At 42.0% G+C, this 26,791-nt stretch overlaps 3 protein-coding genes across 6 annotated transcripts in view; 1 reads left to right on the forward strand and 2 right to left on the reverse strand.

Moving 5' to 3' along the window:
* aadat (aminoadipate aminotransferase) lies at positions 1 to 18,076 on the reverse strand. Of its 2 annotated transcripts, none has more exons than XM_085450995.1 (14): positions 17,948 to 18,076; positions 17,283 to 17,354; positions 8,008 to 8,176; positions 7,685 to 7,817; positions 7,407 to 7,481; positions 7,115 to 7,324; positions 6,856 to 6,921; positions 6,658 to 6,740; positions 4,808 to 4,904; positions 4,081 to 4,142; positions 3,913 to 3,977; positions 2,167 to 2,273; positions 1,081 to 1,182; positions 1 to 1,001 (listed from the first exon to the last, which is right to left on the reverse strand). In XM_085450995.1, the coding sequence occupies exons 1-14, from the start codon at positions 17,964 to 17,966 to the stop codon at positions 960 to 962; spliced, it is 1,302 nt and encodes a 433-aa protein (XP_085307121.1). In that variant the 5' UTR covers positions 17,967 to 18,076; the 3' UTR covers positions 1 to 959. The 2 variants fall into 2 exon arrangements, with proteins under 2 accessions (XP_085307121.1, XP_085307122.1); XM_085450996.1 differs by lacking the exon at positions 17,948 to 18,076 and adding an exon at positions 17,794 to 17,946.
* Positions 9,280 to 22,588, forward strand: ino80b (INO80 complex subunit B). 2 transcript variants are annotated; one of them, XM_085450997.1, is made up of 5 exons: positions 9,280 to 10,236; positions 20,287 to 20,467; positions 20,554 to 20,705; positions 21,368 to 21,540; positions 21,703 to 22,588. In XM_085450997.1, exons 1-5 carry the CDS (start codon positions 10,179 to 10,181, stop codon positions 22,165 to 22,167), a joined length of 1,029 nt encoding a protein of 342 aa, XP_085307123.1. In that variant the 5' UTR covers positions 9,280 to 10,178; the 3' UTR covers positions 22,168 to 22,588. The 2 variants fall into 2 exon arrangements, with proteins under 2 accessions (XP_085307123.1, XP_085307124.1); XM_085450998.1 differs by lacking the exon at positions 9,280 to 10,236 and adding an exon at positions 18,154 to 18,484.
* The window catches only part of intu (inturned planar cell polarity protein), a 25,441-nt gene continuing 21,219 nt past the window's right edge, over positions 22,570 to 26,791 (reverse strand). For both annotated transcript variants that reach the window (XM_085450994.1, XM_085450992.1), the window contains exons 12-17: positions 26,171 to 26,263; positions 25,657 to 26,088; positions 25,118 to 25,212; positions 24,841 to 25,030; positions 24,325 to 24,467; positions 22,570 to 23,193 (exon numbers count right to left, since the gene is read on the reverse strand). In XM_085450994.1, coding sequence (XP_085307120.1) covers positions 23,082 to 23,193; positions 24,325 to 24,467; positions 24,841 to 25,030; positions 25,118 to 25,212; positions 25,657 to 26,088; positions 26,171 to 26,263 — 1,065 coding nt within the window. In that variant the 3' untranslated portion in view covers positions 22,570 to 23,081. The remainder of the gene's footprint in view (positions 23,194 to 24,324; positions 24,468 to 24,840; positions 25,031 to 25,117; positions 25,213 to 25,656; positions 26,089 to 26,170; positions 26,264 to 26,791) is intronic.

Genomic DNA, 26,791 nt, shown 5'->3' on the forward strand with positions numbered 1-26,791 from the left:
TACAAAAGGTAAAAAGTCCTTACTTTATTTCACAGATGAGATAAAACCATGTTCTCATGCAGTAATGAGTTTGTGTAGCCATTGTTCATTATACAGCAGTGAGGCTGTGTCTGCCATGTTTGCCCTGGTTTGGGTCCCAGGGGTCAGAGTTTCTTTAGAGGGTTTTTAATGTGTTGGATATTCTGATCCTCTTAGTTTGAGGTTGCTGCTGTGCTGAGGTTTCGATTCAGCTATGTGGTGCTTCAGGTCTTGCTGTATTTTTCTTTCTTGGAGTTGAGTCCTTGCTTTTTCTACGTGGTTTCAGTTCCTAGTTTTAGTTTATTTATGTTTAGTGTTTTCAGGGTTTCGTTTTCTGTTCCTCCCTCCACCTCGTCCTTCTCCGTTTCCCTTTGTATTACTTACTTGCTTGAATGTTTCAGCATGAAAGTGAACCACTTTCATAGTACACAAAACTCAGGGCTAACCTTGAAGTTACCCAGATAAACCTAAATCTTGCTTTGTCGCAGAGGCCTCTGGTCTACTTTAAAATAATTATATCAAGAACTGTTAAGACGGAGCTCTCTGACTTCCTGCTCGCTAAGAAAGGGATCATTTTTCTTCTGGAAAATGATCTGTTTGTTAACATGAATTCATCCCAGAGATTATGACGTCTCTGTGATGGGTGATGGTTAGATTTGAAAAAACTAGATTTAGAAGAACTTCATTAAGCGTTTAGGGTGTGCTGTACCGATTTCTTGGTCTGCTAAACAAACTCTGAGCTGAGGAAGGCGGGCATCACTCAAATGATCAGATACCTTCTTCACCCAGTCAGCACACCTATAGTTTTTTCTGTGTAGGTCCTGATTTTGGGCTTGTAACACTATAATTTTGACAGTCATAAGAACGCACTATTAAATCTAAACTAAGCCCTTCAACCACATATTTAAAAAATCCTGCATCTGCCAAGGACGAATAAACCATCACAAAGCCTCTTTGATGAGCGCAGAGAGTCTTTTCAAAGCCTGGTGGGGAAAGAAATACAAGATTAGATTGAGTTGTAGAGATTGTATTGTTTATCTGGTTGTTTATCCATTTGTTTACCTCATCAATCTGCTCCGGTGTGCTGAGAGAAAAGGCCGCTCTGACGTAGGGGCAGGGCTCACTACTGTTGATCATGAACACGCCTCCAGGAACTAGCAGGACCTGTAACACACACACACAAACATGTATCACCAGTTCTTACACATCTCCAGTTTTTACATAGGGAATAAAACATATTACATATTGTCTTTTCCTACATTCACCCCAGCCAAACTGTGTCTTGAGCTAACATAAAGCCAGGCAGGTCACCAGATTTTACTCTAAATGATAAAAATTACAATCGTGTCCGTCTAAGTCCAGAAAAGTCAAAAAAAAAGCTTACATTAGCTTTCAAACAGCTCACTGAGTAAAATGACAACTTTGTGATATATTTTAGTTACTGCAGGCTTTTTGTTAGGATTTCAGGTACTGGTTACAAACTGTGAGGCCAAATGTTTCCCTTTATGCCAGGTTGTGTCACCGTCGTATTTTTCTCTGTTTGGTAACTTTTTAAAAAAAATTACTATTTGTGGCATTATTCATGTGAAGTGAGAGGAACACTAGGAATAACGTCCAGGATATCCTCCATGTTTGGTCAACATCCTGTCTTCTCTGTCTCTGATAACCAGCTTTCTCACTCTGATATAGCAGTTTGGATTGGGTATAAATATTCTGGTATCTGTTTTGATCTCACAGGCTGTAAACTGTTCGCCGTGGCATTTATGACAGCACTGAAAGACTCATTTTAGATTCAGCTGTCCATTATTCCTCCTCTGCCCAATGACACAGTGGTGTTATTATCTGCTGTATGAAGGCTTTAAATGCTCAGGACTCAGAGGACACGAGCCTGCTGTGCAGAGGCCTTGGAAAATCCCGATTGTACCCACTCTTGTTCATACACAGCTAATTCAGTAGCATGGAATTACAAACACACTGTGTGTGAGTGTGTATGTTTGTGAGGAGATGGTGCTTGTAAAGCAGCCTTTGTGCAAGTGTTTTCCCTCTCACGCACACACACGCACACAAGTGCCTCTGGGGTATCTGCTGTTCAATAGGCAGGTCTTAACCTGAAAAGAGAACAGCACCTGCATGTTTGTTCACACTGACCTCTTTCTCCAACGCCTTCTCCATGATCAGCTGCTGGGTATCAGCTATGCCCTTCAGTTTCATCCACAGGAACATGCCTGCTGATGGTGTGTGCCACTCTGCTACATCTGCACGCACACACACAAACAAAAGTGCCTGAGCATTTTTTTCTGTGATTCACAATGCATACAGTGCTTTAAGTAGGGCAGACAGTCACTGGTTTAGTGGCTGCTGGTGCAGTGAGCCACAAAATCTCACTTAGATTCAGTGCCTTTGGTTCCTGAAAAGGCTGCTGGGCAGAAAGTCCAAGAAAAGTGACTGAGGAAGATGAAGAAGGATGAGAGGAAGTGTCAAAAATCACTGATAGTTCACTACACCTTAGTTCTGGGTTTGTTAGTGAATCTGCTGCCAAATGTAAGTAATTTTACAAAAATGACTGCTGTTAGATGACGGCACTATTGCCTTACAGCAAGAAGGTCCAGAGTTCGACTCCACAGGCCGGCCGTGGCCTTCCTTTGTGGAGTGCATGTTTGTGTGTGTGTGTGTGTGTGTGTGTGTGTGTGTGTGTTCTCTGTGAGTACTCTGGCTTCATCCCATAGTTAGACATGCAGTTAGTGGGGTTAGGTTAACTGGTGATTAAACTGCCTCTGAGTGTCAGTGGTTGTCTGTTTCTCTGTGTTAGCCCTGTAACAGACTGGCAACCTGTCCAAAGTCTAATTGTAAGTAATCATAAGCTTTATGATGAATGTAAATAACTAACACTTTTATATGAGTGTGGCCCCACTACAGTACTTTTCCATTTATACAGCATGACCTTTTGGCTCCCGCCCGTTATGAATGAAGGTCAGAGCTGTCTGGATGCAGAGGTAAGTTTTCCTTTTTCCATTAATGGGGATATAATAAATATTAAATATGTTTAATCCATTTCCTTCCTGAGAAACCAACTGTAAACCAGACATTTTCCTAATAATTTGAAACACACACACACAAACTTAGAAATACCGGTTAACCTAACGAGTTGGTGTTTGGACTGTGGGAGGAAGCTGGAGTAAAATGGTAAATGGCCTGTATTTGTATAGTGCTTTACTTAGCCCCTATGGACCCCAAAGCGCTTTACACTCCATTCAGTCATCCACCAATTCACACCCACATTCACATACCCAGAAAGACCCACACAGGCACAGAAAGGGCCTCAGCACACTCAAATAATCTTGGTCATTGCTTAATAGTGTTGCTCTTCTTCAGAAAACTATACAGGAACCTTAAAACGGAGTATGCTGACAACAGATTTCACCTTCAGCCTCAGTGGGTGTGAGCCTTCCATCAAAGATCTAAATTTATGTTTGCAAGCACAGACTGTATATAAAGGATGACTGTTGCTTCCAGCAGGAGGCGACACCTCTGGATGCAAAGAGAAAATTACCCTATTGGTAACTTGACCTCATTAAATGCCTACCTGCTGACTTTATGGTTCAACCACTAGTTTATAGACATACCTAATACAGCATGGAACAATTTAAAGTGAACTAGAATATAAAACATGGTACCCTTCACGGCTTGGCCATGTTTAAAAGCCGTTACTGTTTGCCTATCAGAATCACTCATGTCAGTCTGGAGTGTTCACACATCAAAGCTGATCTGACTGTGGCTACATCACCTGTTATATAGAGTCTATGAGTCCAGCTTAAAGGAAACATGAAGTAAAGTGAACAGGTCACTGCTTGTTTACATGTGGATACTTTGGGCTTCATCAGTGAGTGCACAAACCTTTGAGCCATTTGTCTGCAGAGCTGATCATGGCATCTCGCTGTTTCCTGTAAAACTCAATCACCCTGCAAGAGGAAAGAAAAGAACTGTTTGATTTCCTGTTGGAAACGTAACTGGATCCAAGTCAGTTTTTAACAAGTCAAACTGGTCAGACAGGAAGTGACATACTTGTCTATGTGCTGGAGGAAACCCTCCTGTCCCCAGCTGTGCAACAACTGAGACACCATGAGCTGAAAGAAAGCAGGGCACTCTGATTATATATTGGCATCACTCCAAATCATTTGACTGTAAAATGACTGTACAGCAGATAATAAAACTGCATATTAATAGTTTAATGAGTTGAAGAGGCACACTTTCCTCCTTCTCACATGGGGTTTTTATGCCTGAGCTGTTTGCATTTTAAATCTTTCATGCATTAATAACATTTCTGGTTTAGATTAGATGAATATGCAGAGGTGAGGATTAAATAAGAGGTTGGAGGCAGATCTTTTGGAGGTCCTCATTAATCCTCTCCTCCTTCTTTCTGAGTAAAATCTGCTCTGCTGCTTCTGCTAGTTCAGACACGCGATAAATTCTTTTTCAGCTTTAAATGTAGCGTGACAGCAGCACACCACTCATCCTCGCCTGGTTTGAGTTTATGTCTGTGCAAATCAGGCGTGCCTGGTGGGTGGGAACTTAATCTGGCAGAGTATAAAAGTCAGTAATGACTCTGCTCACAAATATGCTTCATTGCTAGCACACTGCGCAACTGTGCTGCCCTGCTCTGTGTTTACTGCTGCTTTATGTGATGGCATACTGTCACTATCAACAGCACTTCACGCTGAAAGATTTCTTTTAGTCCATTCAGGGTGAATACGATGAGATTCTGGGTGGTGTTAAGTGGGAGATTTCTCACCTGTGTGAAGGTGCTTGTGTGCATCGTCGAAGCCTGGATGTGCAGCACCACCCGGTCTACAAGCGGTTTGGGGCCGGTCACGAAACCTATCCTCAGTCTGAAGCAACAACACAACCAGCTGAATAATTCAAGTCAGAAACACTCACAGTACATAAAACCTGGAGTCAAATATTAACTTCACTCTTAAACCTAAGACATAAACTCTCTGTGACCGGATCCTGTTTTAACAGACTGTGTTTCGCAATGTGACTTCACTGAAACTGAGGAACTGGAGCCTGGATAAGCAATGCTGGAAACACACATTACTGTGCAGATAAAGGCTGGGGTGCCATATTTACATTTTGTGTCCATGAGGATGTTGCTTGATAAACGAGTGTCTGTACTATGTCACTTGGCTGGAAGCCGCTGAATGTGTCGACAACATAAGTCAGTAAACCCTGCTTGAACCCCTTTAGAAATAGCTACACACTATACTACTGTAATCTTTATAATTTCCTACAATTCACCTCACTACTATACTTACGATTGTTTAAAAAACTGCATTTGTTGTTTTTTATTTGTGGTTAAAGTGTAAAAGTTATTCCATGCGTTACCTTTGGCTGCTCTCTTAGTCACAAGGCTTCACCACAGCAGGTAGCGCTCTGTGTTTGATTTGGCAGATTTTTATGCCTGATGACACAAAAGGGATTCGTGTCTCCTCCCGGAAACAAACCGGGGAACTTTTGCTTGTTAGGTCAATATGTAAAAAACTATGGAGCCACTCTCCAAAGCCATCACATCATGTAGTTAAAAACATAAATAAAAAAAATAACCGGAGGGATTTTTCTAGATAAACTTCAAGCGAGTGAGTGAGCCATATATTTTTATGTGGCACTGTGATATTTCTTTTTTAGGAGTTTATTTTTGAGCGTTTTTACCTAAACTGAAAATGGCTGAGAGCAGACTCGAACCTGGACCCCTGCAGTGACCCTTTAGCACATGGGCTGCCTTCTAGACCTGTATGCTACATCAGTGTCTGATCTTTGAGGTACTTTGACTCATAAAAATGTTTCCTGACATTTCCCCCCCAATCTATAACTCCTACAGCTTTTCACGGGTCCAGTGATGTGGCAAGAATACCAATAGAGCAACACATGACACTGGAAACATGTTATTTTAACATTAATAGTACTGATTTTCCACTTTTACCATTAAATACAAATTTTTTTTACTGTGAACTGCAGCTAACAGAACAAGATTACAAGGTATCCTGAGGTGTGTGCAGTTTCACAACTGAGCAGCTGGAGCTCAGACACAGGCCACGGACAAACTTGTTGCTTTCAGGCATATTTGGACAACGTTTGCTGCCTGAAATACTTTCTCCCTGTTACTGATCTCTGTGTACATGAACAGTTGGTGGCCTTTAGAGGCAGGTGGTGTTTCAGTCTCTTAAAAAAAAGCAGCCAAATATGGCATAAAGATCTGATGAAAAAATGTGATGCCAGAACCACAAATAAGTACATTAGAACATTATTTAACATGTCTGTCATAGACAAAAGGGAACGCTACAGTTGTGATAAACACATATTCAGCCATTTAAACAAACTATTCCTGCAGAACATATTACAGGTCATACATCACCCTATTCTGTCATTTTAGTCGCTAAAATAGTTTGTTTACTTGAGGGTTGGACCCAAATATATGTGTTCCTGAAGGATCCTGACGTTTTCATTCCAACAAACGTAAAAGAAATTTATGTGTCAGGTTCATAGTCGCTAGGGCAAATCAAGAAATGGGAACATCAGTTCCACATGTACTGGGAGTAAAACAAATCCACCCACCTAAACGGTCACAAAGGTTGAGAAACTCACCCTGAAGACAGAATTTTGGAGAAGGAGTCGGTCCTGATGACCCTCCCATCAACATCCATGGAGAGAAACGTGGGAGCCCACGGCTGCCACACAAGTAAACATGACATGAACTAACTGTGACCTTTATTCATTATTAATGAAGGTCAGATTAACAGGCTGCCGTTTGTCATTTAAAGAAAAAATCTCTTGTCTTTGCACCTTTTCAAACTGTAGGAAATAGTAGGGGTCATCCTCGATGATGAGCATGTCGTACTGCCTGGCCAGCTATTAAAGAGAAGAGAGGTTTAAATAAAAAACGTCAGAGTGAATCTGCAGGGAAAGCAGCTTTACAACAAGCTGTAATTAGCAGAGTGCACGCTTCACTGGTTTGCTTTGTACGACCGTGACTCAAGAGAGTCAAAATCTGCAGCGTGTGCATGTATTTATCTCACTGAGTATGACTTTGGCGACGACTTACCTCATACACTTCCTTCTTCCTCTCTGCTGTCATGGAGGCCCCGGTGGGGTTTCCTCCATTAGGGATAGTGTAGAGGATTTTGGGAGCGGTGCTTCCGGGCTTGTGGATCTCTGACGGATCCCACCGGGACAGGACTTCCTTCAGAGCTGCAGGTATCATGCCATGCTGATCGCTGGGAACGTTTATCAAGTTGCAGCCGAGAGGATGGAGCTGCACAGGAAATGAGAGCGTCAGGTGGTCGCAGTGCTTCGTGTCACAATGTTTGTGTTGTGCAGAAGAAAAATGCTCTTACTACTGCGAGCGTGCCCGAATACGTGGGCGCATCCAGAAGAACATTGTCTCCGGGGTTGACCAACATCTCAAACACCTGCACCAAAACCAGCAAACATACGAGGCTAAGACACAGGCTGTGAATGTTTTCCTTGACATGAAAAACTGCTATAATAAATAAAACTATATTAAAATATAGAGATTCTTACTTTAAAGCTATAGCTTAAGGGTTTCAGTGGGTCTAAGCTGTTCAGCTGATGTCAGATGGACAGGTAAATCTACAGGTGATGGTGTCAGTACCTTGCAGAGCCCCTCCTGGCTCCCCGTCGTCACACACATCTCCATCTGCCCGCTCTCAGGGCTGTAGCTAGCAGTCGGCGGGTTGTGGAGGTTCTTCTGCAGGTTTTTCATCCATGTCAGCAGCTCAGGTATTCTACGCATTGAAGAGAAATCAGGTGTTTCCAAGACAAATCTATTTTCATAAAATAGTAATCTGTTTTATTTTCACACAAATACTGCACATGTCTGCACGAGTGTCTGTCTTAATCCTCTAATCCAAACTGAAATGCTGTTCTGAAAATTGTCACAAAGCAGTGACCGATTCTGTCATCTGGATTTCTCACCCATTAGAGGCGGAGTACTGCAGAGCTCTCTTCATCGCCACCTCATCGAAGGTGACTGTCTGCCCGTTCTTCACCGTGATGGAAGCTGACTGGAAGGGGAAGGTGTTGGAGTTAGGAGCTCCTCCGGCCAAAGAAATCAGCGATGGAGGTGACCGCTGCTGCAGCTCAGCTTCATGTGGGATCACAGAGAGAAGATGATGAAACCTTCAGCTCAGCGTCCTGTCTTTTATTCAGTTCCACTGTCTCACCAAACCATACATCACAGCATCACTACCATCTTGTAAACCTTCCCTTTTATTCTTGCTGCTATCTTTCTGTCACAATCCACCACTGATATTCGTCTCCACCCACTCCACCCTGCCTGCACTCTCCTCTTTACTTCTCGTGTGCTTTCTGTTGCTTTGCATGGATGACTCCAGGTGTTTAAACTCATCCACGATCACTACTTCTGCTCTTTGCTGTTATACTGGTCTCCCTCTCATTTACACACATGTGTTCTGCCTTGTTTCTCCTGACCTTAATTTCTCTTTTCTTCAGTGCATATCTCCACCTCTGCAGGCTCTCTATCAACCTGCTCCACACTCTCACTACAGATCAGTGTCATCTGCAAACATCATAGCCCACACAGATTCCTGCCTGACCTCATCTGTCAGCCTGTTCATCACCACTGCAAACAAGAAGGGGCTCAGAGTGAATCCCTGATGTAATCCCACCACCATCTTGAACTCACCCGTTACTCCAACTGCACACCCCATCACTGTCTCACTCTCCTCATGCATTTCCTGCACCACCTCACATACATCTTTGCCACTCCTGACTTCCAGATGCAGTATCACAGTTTCTCATTTTGCACCCCATCAATTTAGAGTCACCAGTTGGTCTAAAATGCATGCTTAATTCTGATTGTGCCCACACAGGAAGAGAGAGAACATACAAACTGCACACAGAAAGGTCCCAGCTTATAGTCTCATCACCACCCAGACTTACAAATGTTTAGTTGTAACAGAAATATTTGTATATAACAGAAAAAGTTAAAAAACTGAAATTGTCATCTGCTTGCTTTTTCTTCTGTTCTATTATTTCAGCTGGTCTTTTCACCTAATCTGTTATGTGCAATGAAACAGGGCAGATTTGGGATGTGCCTCTTGTAGCGGTAGACTACTGTTCCCATAAGGCTGTGTGTGGGGGGAGCTTCGAGTAAAGTTGGAAAACATCACCCGAACACGCTGCGTCCAGTGTCATCATTTATACGTGGTGTCAGAAGTGCGAACGGCGGTCTCCACTGTTTTTTTCTTCTTCTTCTTTTTCGAGTACAGTACGGTGCAGTTAACTGCGAGAGAAGTTTTCGCATCGGTAACCCGAACAAGACCGGCATGCAGGTGAAGCGCGGCCGAGGCTGTGACCGGCGCTAGCAACAGGGCGCGTGCGCGGGCGCGGTCGAGCACGAGCCTCACATGTCGGAGGGAGGAGACGCACCGGAAAGCTTGGATTCTGAACGCGAGGAAGCCAGGGATCCACACGTCACGATGGCGACCACGGTACCCAGAAACATTTGACTTTTCTCATCCTGCCGAATGGCCAAAGTGGATCAGAAGGTTCGAAAGATTTCGCATTGCAACTGCTCTTGATAACAAATCAGACGAGTATCAAGTTAATGCACTCCTGTACGCTATAGGAGACGCTGCTGCTGATGTTTCGGCAGTTTTACCACTGTGCGATGCAGATAAAAAGAAATATGCAACTGTCAAAGAGGCATTTGACAAACATTACGTAGGAAAACACAACGTAATTTTTGAAAGAGCACAGTTTAACTCCAGACGGCAACAGGAAGGGGAAAGTACAGAGTCGTTCATCACTGCTGTGCACAAACTTGCAGAAAATTGTGCATTTGGAGCACTCAAAGACGAACTCATAAGGGACAGAATTGTAGTTGACATAAAAGACAAAAGACTGTCGGAGCTGCTGCAAATGGACTCAGAGTTGACTCTTGCTAAAGCCACTGAGAAAGTTAGGCAGAGCGAAACGGTAAAGAAACAACAACCAATACTTCACAGCAGCGCGGCAGTGGAGAAAACACTGAACATGGACACAATACGGACAAATACAACAAGCGGGAAAACGCAGACGTGGCAGAAGAAAGAACAAAAGCCAATCAAGCAAAGCGGAAAGGAATGTGGCCGCTGTGGTCGCAAGAACAAACACTCATGGAAAGAATGTCCAGCCAAAGAGGTACAGTGTCGAAAATGTCAGAAAAAAGGGCACCTTGATGCGGTCTGTGGCAGTAGTGAAGCTACAGCGCTACGCAAAGTGACAGAAAATCAGAAAGATGCAGACAGCGAGGATTGTGTGTTCTTGGGTGAAGTAGAGACTGGGAGGTCACAGCCCTGGGTGTAAAAGGTCAAGTTAAATGAGGAAAATGTATATTTTAAACTTGACACAGGGGCGGATGTTACATCTATTCCAGAGGGTTTGTACAGTCCAGACAGGGATGGTAAGCTGCAGAGACCCAGAAAGAAGTTACTAGGGCCGGGCAGTAACCCACTCAATGTTAAAGGCTGCTTCGAGGCACAGCTAGCAGTGAAAGGGCGCAATGTTTCTCAAGACATCTACCTTGTGTCAGGTCTAGTACAGCCACTGCTAAGCAGGCCAGCGTGTGAGGCTCTGGGTCTTGTGTACAGAGTAAGCACAGTAACGGAATTGGTGACAGATTTCAGGGCAGCATACCCAAACGTTTTTAAAGGTTTAGGCATGCTGAGGGAGCCTTATCACATTGAGATAGAGCAAGCAGCAGTAGATCAAACACTAGCGATGATGAAAGATGCTAAAGTGTTCACAAAGCTCGACGCCCGGTCTGGATTCTGGCAAATTCCGCTCACGCCAGAGTCAAGGCCACTCACTACCTTCATCACGCCTTTTGGAAGGTTTCAGTTCAACCGCCTTCCTTTTGGCATTGCATCGGCGCCGGAACATTTCCAAAGGCGAATGTCACAGATGCTGGAAGATTTTGAAGGGGTGATTTGTCACGCCGATGATGTGCTTGTATATGGCAGAGACAGGCAGGAGCACGACCAGAGGTTGCACTGTGTGCGCCAAATGTTTCAGAAGGAGGGTCTCACTCTGAATGAGAAGTGTGAGTTTGCTAAAAGTCTAATAATCTTTGTGGGACACAAAGTGTCAGCAAAAGGCATTGAGGCTGATCCCAACAAGATAACAGCAATCCAGCAGCTGCCGCAGCCTCAGAGCGTGGGAGATGTGCGCCGTCTCATGGGCATGGCCAACTATCTTGCCAAGTTTATGCCACAACTAGCCACAATCACCACACCATTAAAGGAACTGCTAAAAGACAGAAACGAGTGGATATGGGGGGAGCCACAGGAAAAAGCATTTAGGAGACTAAAAGGGATATTAAGCTCTCCAGAAGTGCTCGCTCAGTACTCCAACTCAGCAGATACACGAGTCGCTGCAGATGCTTCGGCATACGGTGTCGGGGCTGTTCTCACTCAGAAACAGTCTGACAACTCCTGGCGACCGGTCACATATATCTCAAGAGGTCTCACAGACACAGAGAAACGCTACGCGCAGATAGAAAAGGAGGCGCTCGCTGTAACGTGGGTGTGTGAACGACTGTCATCTTACCTCATGGGCCTACAGTTCACTCTAATCACAGATCACAAACCCCTGGTCCCTCTTCTGAGCACAAGAGGCCTGGACGACCTGCCTCCACGCATCCTGAGATTCCGCCTCAGGCTGCTGCGCTTTACTTTCACCATTGTCCATGTTCCAGGGAAAAACCTTGTCACTGCTGATGCTCTCTCACGAGCACCGCTGGCAGGACCTCCTTCTGCTGGGGATCTTCAGCTGGAAAAAGAGGTGGAGGTTTTCGTGGACGGTGTAGTTTCCCATCTCCCAGCAACAGATAAAAGGTTGGAGGAGATTAAGTTGGCGCAGGAAATGGATGACCTGTGTAGAAAGGTGGTGTATCAATGTGGGACAGGCTGGCCAGAAAAAGGTAAACTAGATCCAGAGTTAAAGGGGTGCTGGGAATACAGAATGGACTTCAATCTAGTCCATGGTCTTCTCATGAAAGGGGAGAGACTTGTGATACCACCTCAAATGAGAGCGGAGGTTTTGTCACGTTTGCATGAAGGCCACCAGGGCGTTTCAAAATGCAGGGCCAGAGCAAAAGAGTCTGTGTGGTGGCCGGGAATCTCAACCCAAATATGTCAAATGGTAGACAGGTGCGAAACATGTCAAAAACATAGGTTACAGTGCCGTGAACCAATGCTGGCAACTCCTGTTCCCGACCGCCCATGGCAAAAAGTCGGCATGGATCTGTTCGAGTGGTCAAAGAAACACTTCCTGCTGATTATTCATTTTTTCTCAAGGTACATTGAGATAGCTGAACTGAGACACACAACTGCAGAGGTCACTATTAATGCTGTAAAAGAAGCCTTTGCAAGACATGGTGTTGCCGAGACTGTGATATCGGATAACGGGCCGCAATTTTCATCAGAACAGTTCAAGCACTTTGCCAAAGAGTACCAGTTCACACATGAAACGAGCAGCCCTAGGTACCCCCAAGCCAATGGGGAGGCAGAACGCGCTGTTCGTACCATTAAAGACTTGTGGAAAAAGTTATCCATTCATGCCTTATTCAAAGCTAAGCTGTCAGAGATGTTTACAATAATGTGTTTTGTTTAAATGTAAGTGAACAAATGAGGGATGTGTATAATTTTCACGTTTCATGATGTTCCCCATTTCTGTTCTAGTGAGCCGTTTGAGACGTTATGAAGTATGTCTTTAGCTAAAAGGAGGAGGTGTAGCAGTAGACTACTGTTCCCATAAGGCTGTGTGTGGGGGGAGCTTCCGGGTTACGAGTAAAGTTTTTTTTTTTTTTTTTTTTTTTTCCCCAAAATCTTTATTTAAACATCAGTACAATACAAAATGGAATTAAGCAGTATTACAATAATGGTGATGTACTTACAGAAGAATTGTATGCATAGATAAACAAATACAAGAACAGCATTCAAAAACAACAATAGAAACATGCTAGGGGGAAAGTAACTAATCAAGCCAAAGAACAAAGTGATTGAAAGATCTTGATTTTTTCACAAACACCAATAGTTTTTATAGCTTTTGGGTTAGTGGAGTTCTTAATAGAGTTAAGATACTGTACAAGTTCAAAGGAGAATACATAGAAAGAGGGATGTCTTCCTAAATATTTGGACTTGTGAATATGAAATTTAGCCATTAAAAGTAACAAGTTAATCATATATCTGTTATCAAAATTGAATTGTTTTTGATTTTTGTGCAGACCAAACAAAACATATTTCCAAAACAGTACAAATCCTTTAAATATATTTTCTGAAATAAAAACACATAAGCTCTGCCAAAAATCTTGTACAAGGTTACAAAACCAAAAAAGATGTGTAGTAGATTCCTTGGAAGTTTTACAAAAGCTACAGCTTGTATCAATGTCTAATTTGAATTTGCTTTGAAGATAATCTTTAGAAGGATAAATTCTGTGTATTAATTTATAAGAAATATCTTTAATTTTGTTGGTAATTAAAAACTGATTAGGGAGTTTCCAAACTTCGTTCCACATAATACCATCTGACAGCCGGTTCCAGAAAAAAATAACATATGGTAGCGTGGTTATGGTACTCTGAAATAAAGCTCTAATCGATTTATTGTTGTTTTTAGATTGCTTAGAAAAGCAAATCTTGCCAACAAAAGTTTGTATGGGAGATGTCAACGGCCTGTGGAATGAAGTGATATTAGGTTGATTCTTAAACAGCATACAAACCCCTGATGGTATTGAGCCAAATACTTTGGTATAATCATGACGAGTTATAGCTAAATTGAAGTGTAAACAAAATTCTTCATAGGAGAAAAGCATACCATTTGAGTCAAATAATTGGTTGACTAAAACAATGTCATTCCTAAACCAACTATCTAAGAAGAGAGATTTTCTTTTAAATAAAACATCCTTATTATTCCAGATATAATAACTGTGTGGACTAAAGTTATGCTTGTAAATAAGGGTCCAAGCTAAAAAAGCTTGACGATGAAAAGCAGAGATCTTTAACGGGATTTTATCAATATCAAAATTACAAGTAAGGAAAAATTCAGTGCCACCTAACTTAGAAAACATGAACACAGGTATAGCATTCCAAATGGAAGTAGGATTAGTAATTAGATTCTTCAACCAATTTATTTTGAATGTGTTATTTAAAGTGTTAAAATCTAACACATTAAGTCCTCCGTTGACATAGGAGTTCATAAGAACTGTTTTTTTAATGTAGTGTGTCCTATTTTTCCAGATAAAGTTGAAAATTAACTTATCAACCTCTTTTATAAGCTTTTTATCAAGGTGCAATGCCAATGCAGCGTATGTAAGACGAGAGATGCCTTCTGCTTTAGTTATTAATACTCTGCCTTTTAACGACAAATCTCTTAAGAGCCACTGATTAAATCTGTGTTTGAGTTTCTCTAGAATAGGATAAAAATTTTGAGTTATTCTACTTTCCTGGTTCTTGGTTATTATGACACCTAAATAACGAACTTCTTGTTTAAGTGGAATGTTACACAAAGCTGTTTTCGAGCAGTCTTTTATCGCCATAAGTTCACATTTAGGAATATTCAAGTATAATCCAGAAGCTTTGGAAAATATAGAGATTGAGTCAATAGCAATAGAGATTTGATGTTCATCTTTTAGGAATAATGTAGTGTCATCCGCTAACTGTGTTATGAGTAAATCTTTGCCAATTAGCGATATACCTTTTACATTGCTTGATTTCAAATGGTTAGACAATAGTTGGGCAATTAACAAAAACAGGTATGGAGAAATGGGACAGCCTTGTCTTATCCCTCTTTGTATGTTAAATCTGGGTGAAGTACCGTTTGTTAATTTAATACTGCTGTTACTGTTATGGTATAATGTTTTAATCGCTGTAGAGAAGTAAGAGCCAAAACCATACTTATCCAGAGCTTGAAATATAAATTCATGCTCCACCGTATCGAAGGCCTTGTAGAAGTCTAAAAATAATATGAAACCATTGCAATCTATGAGGTCAGAATAATCCAGAACATCTAAAACCAATCTGATATTGTTAGTTATGTGTCTTTTGGGCATAAAGCCAGATTGTGTTTCATCAATAACAAAGTCAAGAACCATCTTAAGTCTGTTAGCTATAATTAGAGCAAATACTTTATAGTCATTATTTAGCAAGCTAATCGGTCTCCAATTATCAATCATTAATAGGTCCTTATTAGGCTTCGGGATCAATGTAGTCAAACCTTGATTCATCGTAGTGGGAAGCTGTTGGTTTCCTATGCTTTCTGCAAATACCTCAAGAAGAAAGGGAGACAACTCTTCAGAGAAAGTTTTATATAATTCAGCAGTAAGACCATCCGTACCTGGAGATTTATTATTTTTCAATAGCCCAATTGCAACTTTGACTTCTTCTAATGAGATGGGTTGATCACATAATATAGATTCTTCTTGGCTGATAGATTTAACATTCAGCGATCCTAAGAGATGATTTGCATCTTCCTGAGAAAATGTAGAACTATAAAGTTCCTTATAGAAATGACTACAATATTTAGAGATTAATCTGTAATCCTCTGTTATAACTCCATTTATCATTAATTTGCTAATATTATTTATACTTGAGTGTTTCTTTTCTAAACTGAAGAAGTAATGGGAGTTACGCTCACCTTCTTCAAGCCATTTAGATCTTGATCTGATAAAAGCGCCTTTTGCTTTGTCTGTGTATAAACGATCTAATTTATCTTGTAATTTAGCAAGGTTCATTTTATCCTCTTCAGTTAAAGTGTCAATTCGTTTATTAGATAACTGTGTGATTTGAGAAATTATATTTTCTTCCTCCAATCTTTTGGATTTTGCATTAAGGCTGCCAATCTTTCTTAAATATTTGCCAATTTCAAATTTTAATAATTCCCAGTTATTACCATATTTTAAATCTTCTTGAGCTATAGACCAAAAGTTTGAGATCAGTTCTTTAAGATCCTTTTTCACATCGTCTTTTTGTAATAATGAGCTGTTGAGTTTCCAGTATGTAAATTTAACAACAGAAGAATTAGGTAGAGAAGTTAGATTTATTTTAATATATATGGCTTTATGATCTGTTGCTGGAGAAGGCCAAGCACCTACATCTATGCTATTGCTGTCAAAGCTCTCTGAGACTAACCAAAAGTCTATCCTTGAATGTCTCGAGTTAGAATTGTTGCACCAAGTAAACATTTTGGACTGAGGAAATTTGAATCTCCAAATGTCTGTAAGTTTCAGGCGTACCATAACAGCCTTCAATGTGGTATTAATTCTTTTCGAATGTCCTGGAGGAAATTTATCTAATTCAGCATCCATAATACAGTTAAAGTCTCCACCTAGTAATAATTTTGCATTTGGAAATTTATTTAACCAGCTAGATATTTTTTTTTCAATCGTCAAAAATAAATGATCATTTTCTAGCTTCGTGTTAAACCCATATATGTTAGTAACAATTAAGACTAAATCATTATATCTTATGACTTGACATATGTAATGACCTGCAGAATCACATTCTGTATGTAAAACATCCCCATTATATCTGTTTTTTAGGATTGATACCCCAGCTGATCGTTCAGTTCCATGAGATAACCAAATAGAATTTCCCCATTGAGATCGCCAAAAACTAACATCGTCGATAGTAGAGTGAGATTCTTGCAAAAACACAAAGTCAGATTTAAGTTGCTTTGCATAAAGAAGGTTACGAGTAAAGTTGGAAAACATCACCCGAACACGCTGCGTCCAGTGTCGTCATTTATACGCCTCTGACGTTTTTTTTAACCATATAAACTAAATAAAACTCGTGTTTTAATGTGTTCTGTTTATTTCATCTGTTTCCGGTGGAGTAAATAGAGATGGCATGGAAAATATGAACCTTGCGGTTAGAAAGATCACCGGTTTAATTGGTCATTTTTGTTGTAGTTAAATAAAAACCACAGCAGACAAGGAAAAACTGAAAAAAACTCAGAAGACTTGCTGTTTTTTTGCATTCTCACACAGACATAACTCACACGAAAGAGAGGTAAACACCAAACACGGGTGCTACCAGTGACATCATAGGCTCTATTCCACATTAGCTACAGACCCTTAAGGTGATTAGGAACACCCGTTTTTACCATTTTGTGTCAAACTGGCTATTGTAATGGGTGCATTAGTCTCGCTGTACAACCGGACACAAGTGTATTAATATATGAAAAGTACTCACTCAGCATCCTGATGGGGGAAGGCTTTCTCGCTGCACTGACAGCTGTCAGAAACCGAGCGTAATTCATGTTTCCTGTCAAATTACAAGGTGAAAAATATCAGCTGCCTCCCCTCACACAGCGGGGTTATCTGCCCATTAAGCTTACACCTCCTTCCACAGGCTTTCAGTGAAGCATTTACGCTGTTTCTGTAAGTTAATCTGTAACTGTAGCTCTTAACTGAGCCAGCGGCTATGGTAGAAATGTGTTACCTTTTTTTGGTATGTAACGTAAAAACAGATTCATATCTATATCGATATATATACATATATCTATATATACATATATCTATATATACATATATCTATATATACATATATAGATATAAACCCGAAACAGCTATAAGGTGAGCTAACACGGACACACACTATGGGAGGCTACAGTGAACACAGGACTAAACATATCATAGGTGTAAACAATTATTTTAACTGTAGTTATGACATTTGCTCTACCACACTCTGCAGTGTAACTGACCTTGCGCGTGTGGCAGAATCGACGCGGGGGCTTCTGGTCAGTGTATTTCTAGATGCGTGGCGACTTTCTGTGGTGGTTAGCGCCGGTGACCGCTTCTTGAACTACATTACCCAAGATGTACTACAAAGAAAAATATTAACGCCTGCCTGCTTACCGGGCAGAAATGTCTGCATTTTCTGTTGTACGAGTCTGTGTCACGAAGCGTTAGAAATTATTTCACGTTAAAGAAAATATCGGCTGCTCGACATTTCACAGATGCGAAGCCTGAACGAGACGTTGTGCAGCAGTCTCTGGTGAATGTTTATTCCTCTGGTCCCCGCTAGGGTGCAGTGAAGCGCGGGAAAGCGGAAACAGCAGGAAAACGACGAAGAAGCGGAACTTCCGTGTTGTTCAACATGGAGTGAGAAAATGTAGCGTAATCTCGCTTAGTTAATATCTAAAATGAGTTAGTTAATGTTTTGTGTAGCGTTTCTTCTCCAAAGTTTATTGGTAATTGGGTTTTTTATCATTATTTTGAGCCTTTTGACTATATTAGCAGTTGTTTGATGCTAGCAGAGGAGGCTGAATGAGGCCGCTCAGTGTTTAAGCTTTAATGTTTGTTTACCGTGAGGTTTCTGCTGCTATGTAAGCTGCTTTTGTTTCGTCGTTTCAATGGGAAAAAGGAAAGACATGATTCACCCCAGATTTCTCGGTGAGTATTTGAGAAAGCTTGTACTGTTGCAGTCGCACGTTTTCGTATATTCTTTCCTTGTGCTTAAAGTCTCCAGTTTGTCTGCTTAAAACCACAGCCTGCAAAAAGCTGATTAAACATATCCATAAAACAAAACAAAACATAAGCGCATCTAAACCAGGGGTGATCTCTTGGAATATCCCATCCTCGTATAAAGCTTAACGTGGGCCTTTTGTAGTGGCTGGCCTCCGTTTTTAGCAGTAAATGGAGGCTGTGTGTGTTGATAGTTTGGGGGGGATAACAAACAGGAAGTTTGGCTGATATTTTGAAATGCATCTTAAACAAATGTTTATAGGAGAAACCTCCTCCAAGTTGGGACAAAACATGTCCCTTCACAGTTTACTCTGTAGATTTAAAGAGTTTCTTACAGCAGTAGAAAAGGTCTTTTCGTTGTTGTTGTTGTGTTTTTTTTTGTTTTGTTTTGTTTTAATCTGCCAGCATTCAGACTGTGGGTCAGTTGTGAGCCCAACAACACATAAACTACACACAACAAATGTTGTGTGATTTGGAGACGGTGGCACTGACAAAGACAGGTGGTTGAGCTGGAGATGTTAAGATTTTCAGTGGGAGTGACCAGAATAGACAAGAATAGAAATGAATGTAACAGAGGGACAACTCAGGCCACACAGAAAGGGAGAGAGGCAAAGCCGAGATGGTGTGGCTATGTACAGAAGAGGCGTAGTGGATATACTGGACAAAGGAGAGATGGAGCTTCCAGGCAGGAGGGGAAGACCACAAAGCAGGTTCATGGATGTAGTGATGGACATGGTGTGACAGAGGAGGATGATAGGAATACATATAGGCAGATTATCTGCTTCAGTGACCTCTGTAGGAGCGGCCACTCTATTAAAAATGGCAAACTAGAATGAAATACTTTTTTGCTGAATGTATTTAAAAAAAAAAAAAAAAGGTGAAATCATATTGTTTTTACTCTGAGCTGATTCATTTGTAATTTTATTGTTATAGGGTTCAAACAGTCTGTTTATTAGGCCTTTTAAAAGGCAGCCATCACTGAACAAAGTGATGTAATTAATGTAAGTAAGTAATTAAAAAAATTACGTGGTTTTTAAAAGAACACACACAAATAAAACAAGAAAAATAATCAGAACCCGAGAATAGAAAGGGATTTGTTTGTTTGTTTGCTTTTTAATGAGGTTGATGTTTCCAATGCAGGTTATTTTACTTGTGTCACATTATTCCTATGTTAAATACATGTTGGTATATGTTGTGATGGAAAGCTGAAAGACTTGGAAACAGTTATCTCTTTTAATGAGTTTCTTTGTTTACCTGACTCAAAGGGGGATATAAATGACACAACTAGATCCAAAGATGTGGATTGTTTATATTAAAACCAACTTGGAGTTCTGATTCTTGACCTTTGATTTCTGGTTCAATTCTGTAGAAAACAAATTAGAAAAACCGTCTGGCTCTGTGAATCTGAATTTGATAAGCAGAAGATGAATGGATGTGGATGTAAACATTTTATTTGAAAAGAAATCATTTTGCGTTTTAGCTCATCGAGCTGATGGACCACTGCCCTTACGCTGTGGCGAGGTGTCTGTTCTTCCACAGTTCTCCTACAGATTTGATCAGAACTTAATCAAACTTGCACACAGTGATTGTCTCATCATCTTAACCTAAACTGTGCTCAATTAGCCATTTAAAAGTTCTAAATTGTGAACTGTGATGTACCATGAGCTGGATGAGCAACTAACTCACTGACGGTCTTTGTATTAATCTGTGCTTTGTCCCGTCCTCTGCAGGTGAAGGCGGCTCCAGCCTGCACAGCGCTCACAAGCGGAAACACAAAAAACACAAGAAGCACAAGAAGAAGCACCACAGCTTCCCCGAGGTGCCGGAGCCTGAGCCTGTAGTGGTGCCTCGGCCTCCGCCGCAGCTCCGACTGAAGATCAAACTGGGAGGACAGACGCTGGGAACCAAGAGGTGAGACGTTTGAGCCAGATTTCAGTATCGATAACTGTTCATGAATCAGTTTGATCAGTCAGTTAAAAGGACATTGTGCTCTCCAGTGTTCCCACTTTCACCGTCCATCCTGGTGTGGCTCGTCCACCCTCACCTTTAATGATCATTGACAACAACGTTGATGACGACGATGATGACGACGATGAAGATGATGATGACGAGCCCTCTGTTCCTTTGGAGCAGTATCGAGCCTGGCTCGGTGAGTTAGCAAAACAAGTGGACTCAATTCTAATATAGGAGGAGGGATGACCTCAGCTTGATCGGGACTGTTGACACTTCATGGATGAAACCATGAAGGAAGTCATATTTGAAAGAAATGATTACTAGTTCCTGCTGTTTAGTTTCAAGTTTCTGCTAACCTCCTGAGATCTAAGCTCTTGTAAAAGCTTTGTTGCATACTTTAAAAAAACCTGGTTTTGTTTTTTTTGTTTTTTTCTGGCAGTTTTGTTGGTTTTTTCTGCATGTGTTTGTCACACGTCTTTGACATACTATTTTTATGTTAGAAATGGTTCCTTTGCCAAAGGTTAAAACATTTGTGCTGTTTGTTGCCAGATATTTTCTTATTCCCAAATACTTACTGCTTTTGTCTAATCTGGTCATGAACTGAATATTTTTTTTATCACCTTGACAACATCCTCTGATATTTACAAACCAGTTTATAAACTGTGGTTTGAAAGAAATACTCCACACATTAATAAGTAGAATCTGCCTGCATCCCTACATGACTCCAACTTCAGAGCTGAAACAAACAGTGATGTCTGAGAATCTGCTGATGGTACAGAATAGCACAACAGAGCTTGATCTTGATTTTATTTTAGCCTTGCAACAAAGACTGTCTGTATCTTGATTGTTTTGTACCAGATGAAGACAGCAACCTGGCCACATCCCCTCTGCCGGATATGGACTCAGATTCCATGCTGGGCGGGCCCGTGGACGAGGAGGAGCGGTGGCTGGACGCTCTGGAGAAAGGAGAGCTCGATGACAACGGAGAGCTGAAGAAGGAGATCGATGAGTCTCTGCTCACTGCCAGACAGGTAAGAAGCAGCTGTCAGTGTTGTGGAGAACATTTTCACCTGTGCCTGACTTTAATATGAAAGGTCTTCCAGCATTTGAAATCAGGGGTAAAACTTTTTTTTCTTTTTTTTTTTTAAAAGTAGCTTAAAACATGTTTTTCTTTCCTTGTCTCTCCCCCTCAGAAAGCTCTGCTACACAAGCAGCAGAGTCAGCCTCTCCTGGAGCTCCCCATGGGCTACAAGGAGAAAGAGATGACCGCTGAGATGATGCAGAAGCGGGAGGAGCGTGCCCGAAAGAGACGCCTGCAGGCTGCCAAGAAGGCAGAGGAGAACAAGAACCAGACGATAGAGAGACTGACGAAAACCAGCAAGGCCAAGATCAAAAGCATGAAGGAGAAGAAGTCCAAGCAGAGCCAGTGCCCCATGGTTCGGTACAGCGATTCTGTCCAGGGAATGGCCATCTCCTTCCCAGCAGGGGTCCCCGCTCCTACCCCGGCACCTCCCTGCCCTCCTCCTCTAGCCCCATTGAACTGTGGAGTGAGCGGGTGCACAAACCTCAAGAAGTACTCGTGCTCAAAGACCGGAGTTGCTCTCTGCAGCCTCGAGTGCTACAAGAGGAACCTCATGCTCGTGCAGAGCGCAGCGTGAACCCCAGACAGTTGAGTTTATGCCACCCTGGGATGTGACGATGGCGAGTATTCATGCTCGTGTATTTACGTTAACAGGACACTGGTGACTGTGTAGTGGTAGGAAGGTGATTTTGGACTTTCCTGACCTGTGTGAGGAGACTGTATATCAACATGCTTTTTTCATGTGTCATGATAATGATTCTCTGTGGAGCTGCTCGTCCAATTATGTACAATATATATATATATATTTTAAAAAGATCAATCTGTGTACAAATCGAATATTCAGTAATTATGATTTGTAGAACATCGTCATTGTTGGTGCAGATAAAGTGCATCTTTTTGGTTTCTGAGTTTTGAGAGTAGCTGTTTCCACTTTTCGTTGTTAATAATGTGAAAAAACAAATTGGTCTGGAAGCAATAAAATAATAATAATTTTCCTTTTTAATGTTCATTCATTAATGTAACAAATGAGTCAATTTCCTTACAAAACTGTACAAAGTTTAAATTAAGCAACTGAAAGGCATTTTTACATCACTGTAAACTGTTTGTGAAAACATCACTACACCCCTGTGTGCTGTGTCCGCGTGGACATGTACGCTGCTGCTGCTGCAGGAAGGTCTTGCATGAGTTTCTGCACAATGGCGTCATGAGGTATTCCCTGATTGACTTGAGTGGATTTTCATGTGCACATAAAAAATGTGTCTAGGGTCTTTTATATGTGCAATAAGGTACAAAATAGCAGTCAGCCTAATATCACTGTTGGAAAAAAAAAAATGTAAAAAGGCTCCCTACATTTATGCTCGCGTGCTTCGACAAGCGTCACAATTTGAATTATCTTCCTGAGGATGTTACGGATGCTTCACTGGTAAACGAAGTCTTAAAGTTTCTGTTCATCACTGCCGCTGATCTGGTGCAGAAGAGGATAGCGACAGGTCACAAAGCCAAACCAAAGGAGAGTCTGAAGGCCATTTCCACGGGAACCTCGGGCACAGAGTCATGGAAGCACACGTAGAACTCCTGAGGAACGGGCTCCAGCAGCATGCGTCTGAAAGCCGAAGGAAGGAGACTGAGATGAGAAATTCAATTTACTTAATTTATATAGTGCCGAATCGTAACAGCAGTCGCCTCAAAGACTAGTCTAAGGTAAAGACCGTACAATAATAGAGACAAACAATCATATGACCCCTTATGAGCAAGCACTTGGTGACAGTGAGAAGGAAAAACTCCATCAGAACCAGCCATCTGCTCTAACCAGTTGGAGGTGAGGGGAGGAAGACGGAGGAAAAAAACAAAGATAGCCAGATATGATTAAATGCAGAGTATAAACACAGTGAGTGAAGAAGACACAATGCATCATGGGAATCCCCCAGCAGCCTACACTTATTACAGCATAACTAAGGGAGGATTCAGGGTCACCTGATCCAGCCCTAACTATATGCTTTACCAAAACGGAAAGTTTTAAGCCTGATCTTAAAAGCAGAGAGCCAAGTGCTCTAATGGGGTGATACTGTACTGTAAGGTCTTTAAAACAAGGTGGGCCATTATTATTCCAAACTTTGTATGTGAGGAGACAACATATGATATATATAGTGTATGTGAGAATGAGGCGGGGGCACATTTACAAAACGCCTTGGATAGAAACAAGAAATGTTAAAATTCATGTTATGAATCGACAAAGGAGCTCAGTTAATTCATTCTAAATTGTTCCCCTGTGACCCTTACAAATCCCGTTTTAACTCCATCTCTAATCTGCCTGCCCCTCTCCTCTTTGACTTACTGAGACTGGGAGTTTTTCCAGGATAAACACAAAGTACCAACATCGGGTCCAACATGACGAGTTCCCCGTCTCCTCCCCGTGTTTCACTGAACACACTGCACAATGCTTCGTATTCATTTCAGCCATTAAACAGCAGACTGAGAAAACAGAGTTACTGGAAGTCTCCCTGAATGGGACTGAGACCAGCTTTATCCTCCAGTAATATTATTTACTAAAGCTATGAATCAGGTTTGGCTGCTCGATCATTCAGGTGAAGACAGAAAGTTGAATGGTTGCAGTCCCCAGATGAGGACTCAACCTGAGCACACTTCATTGCTCCAGCTGCCGCCTGAATAATCTGAACATGTAAACCTGTGCGGTTAAAAAAGCAAATAAGTGGATAAGTGGAAGCTGACGTACCCAATGACCCAGTAAGTCATGGTGGGAGCAGGTTTCTTCTGGTCGGTCCAGTTCTCGGGTTTACACTGAAACAGAACCCCGTGTTCTTTGACGGGACCCAGACCCCAGCCGCCGCCCTGCGGCCTGTCTGCTGCACGGCGGCTCTACGGGAAACAAAAATCACACCAACAATCACCTGATTCATTCAACACATTAATGCGCAGAATACAGAAAACGCCCGCTGAGCCCTGCAGGAAACGGGTTTCCTTTAACCACAGTGGAAACTCGTGTTTCCACACCTTAGTCTCTCCATGCTGGGTAAAGAAGTCCTGACCAAAAAGTTACTGTTGAGGGAAATATGAGTCTGTAGCCTCCGTTAATGTGTAAGATCAGGAAAATCTGCTGTATTCATGATGGTCCTGATGTGTTTGTCTATGAAAGAAATCCCAGCGAACCCTTTTTATTGTCAGCGGCAGAAACGAGCTTCCACATAATTCTGGAAACCTCACACTTAAAGGAAACACCTTTCTGTCTCACCCTGGCTGGCAGACTCTGCTGGAAGGCGGCTCGTATGGAGAGGCAGCAGTGGTGGAAGTTGCGAATGAGCTGTGGGTGAATGGAGCCGCTCAGCTGAGCCACCTCTCTGTGAGTGGGAGCGATGAAGATTCCCTGTACGGTTTCCATCAGGACGTAGTGGAACAAGGTGTTCTCTGCACCCGATGTTAGTCTGTGGCAAACACAGGACCTCAGGTCAAACTGAAAAGAGATCGTTTTTATCTGGTTAGTAAAAGGAACCGGATAACCGGTCACTTACTTCATGGTGTTGTACATCTCCTCTGTTTCTCTCTCAGTCAGGGTCTTCTTCAGGGTGCCCAGGTAAAAAGGGTTTGGGTGCTTCATCCTGGGTATCTGATAAAAACATATAAAGTGTATCAAAATGTCAAGGTTAAATAAAATCTGCTTTTAATTGGCTTTTAGACAAAAAAAAACAAACATTTAAGCCACTCTCACTTTACCTATTTAAAAAGAAATTCTATTAGTGTGCTTTTAATTTCTTTAAAGTTAATGCAGTCCATCGACTTCCAGCTTTGTTCCCTATAACTTGTTTTATTTGTGACCAGCTGGCTTGTTGCAAACAATTCGGGCAAGTTTTTTGCATTTTCAATGAAAATACTTTGAGCCAAACCTTGTTCAAAACCTCTGTGTTCAGCACTTTTCCATTTATGTGCAGATTTATTAGAAAATAAATGAGATATTTCACATCCTGTAACAAATTTAATTCACTGATATTGGCTAACAGATGAAAAAATAAACAGGAACAAATATAAACTCCTTAAAAGATTACAGATGAACCTTGAAGAGTCCTCCGCTGCCTCCGCTCCCATCAGACCCTCCAGACCCCAGCGAGTCCCGACGACCTCCCAGCTTCCTGGCTGAGTCCGGTGTGGAATGCGGACTGAGGCCTGGAGCCGCTGACGAACTGGACCCCGACCCGGCATCCATCTGCCCCTCGCTCCCGCTGTCCGACAAGCTCCTCTGCGGGCTGGCCCTCCACGACTTCTCCCCAAACAGGGCGCGAGCTCTGTACCCGGACGAGGAGGCTTTAACGGCACCGGCGAGCTTGCTGAAGACGGGCGAGGAGGAGGCCAGGCTGTCGAGCCGGTCACGAGCTGTGGCAGCAGGGAGGAACCAGTCGGCGCAGGACAGGCAGGGAGCAGGCGGAGCATTCAGACGCTCTTCGATACCTGGTTCCAACACCTCCAGCTGCAGCAGGGTGGCTTTCACCTGGGGGCCAGAACAACACAGAGCTTCAGTTTGACGTAAATGATCATGGCAGGAATTCATCTTCAGGTTTAAAAAAGCCCACCTGATCAATGTAAACACAATCAGGTCCAGGAGAGCCTAAAGCTGGGGAAGCACAGCCGCCTGCTTCCAACAGTACACACTGCATAAAGTGTCTCTGAGGACAGAGGGAAAATGATATCATGAAGAAGCATCGATACTGGCAGATAACACACACATGGGCAGAGACTGAGGAGATGAGGCAGAATTACAGTCATGATAAAAAGCACCCCATGACTGCATAGCTTGTAGAACCACCTTTAGCAGCAACAACTTGAGGCAGCTGTTTTCTGTCAGACTCTCACATTGAGTCGGATGAATTTTGGCCCACTCTCTGTGTATAATGTTATTGAGGCTTGCAGGTATTCATCTTTCTTAAGGTCCCACCACAAAATTTATATCAGGCTGGACTTTGACTGGATCGCTGTGACACTTTTTTCTTTTATAGCTACTCTGTTGTAGATGTGCTGCTGTGCTCAGGATCAATGTTCTGTGGCATTACTCAGTTTAGGCCAAGTTTAAAGCTTCTCAGACGGCTGGCTTCACATTTAACTCAAGAATATTTTGGTATACAGAGGAATTCATGGTCGTCTCAAACACTGCAAGATGCCCAGGTCCTGTGGCTGCAACCCAAACCCAAATCATC

Source organism: Copadichromis virginalis, linkage group LG3 (genome assembly GCF_057382275.1).
Source record: "Copadichromis virginalis isolate Kocher_CV1m ecotype Utaka linkage group LG3, C_Virginalis_male_GT1.1, whole genome shotgun sequence".
NCBI classification, from domain to species: Eukaryota; Metazoa; Chordata; class Actinopteri; order Cichliformes; family Cichlidae; genus Copadichromis; species Copadichromis virginalis.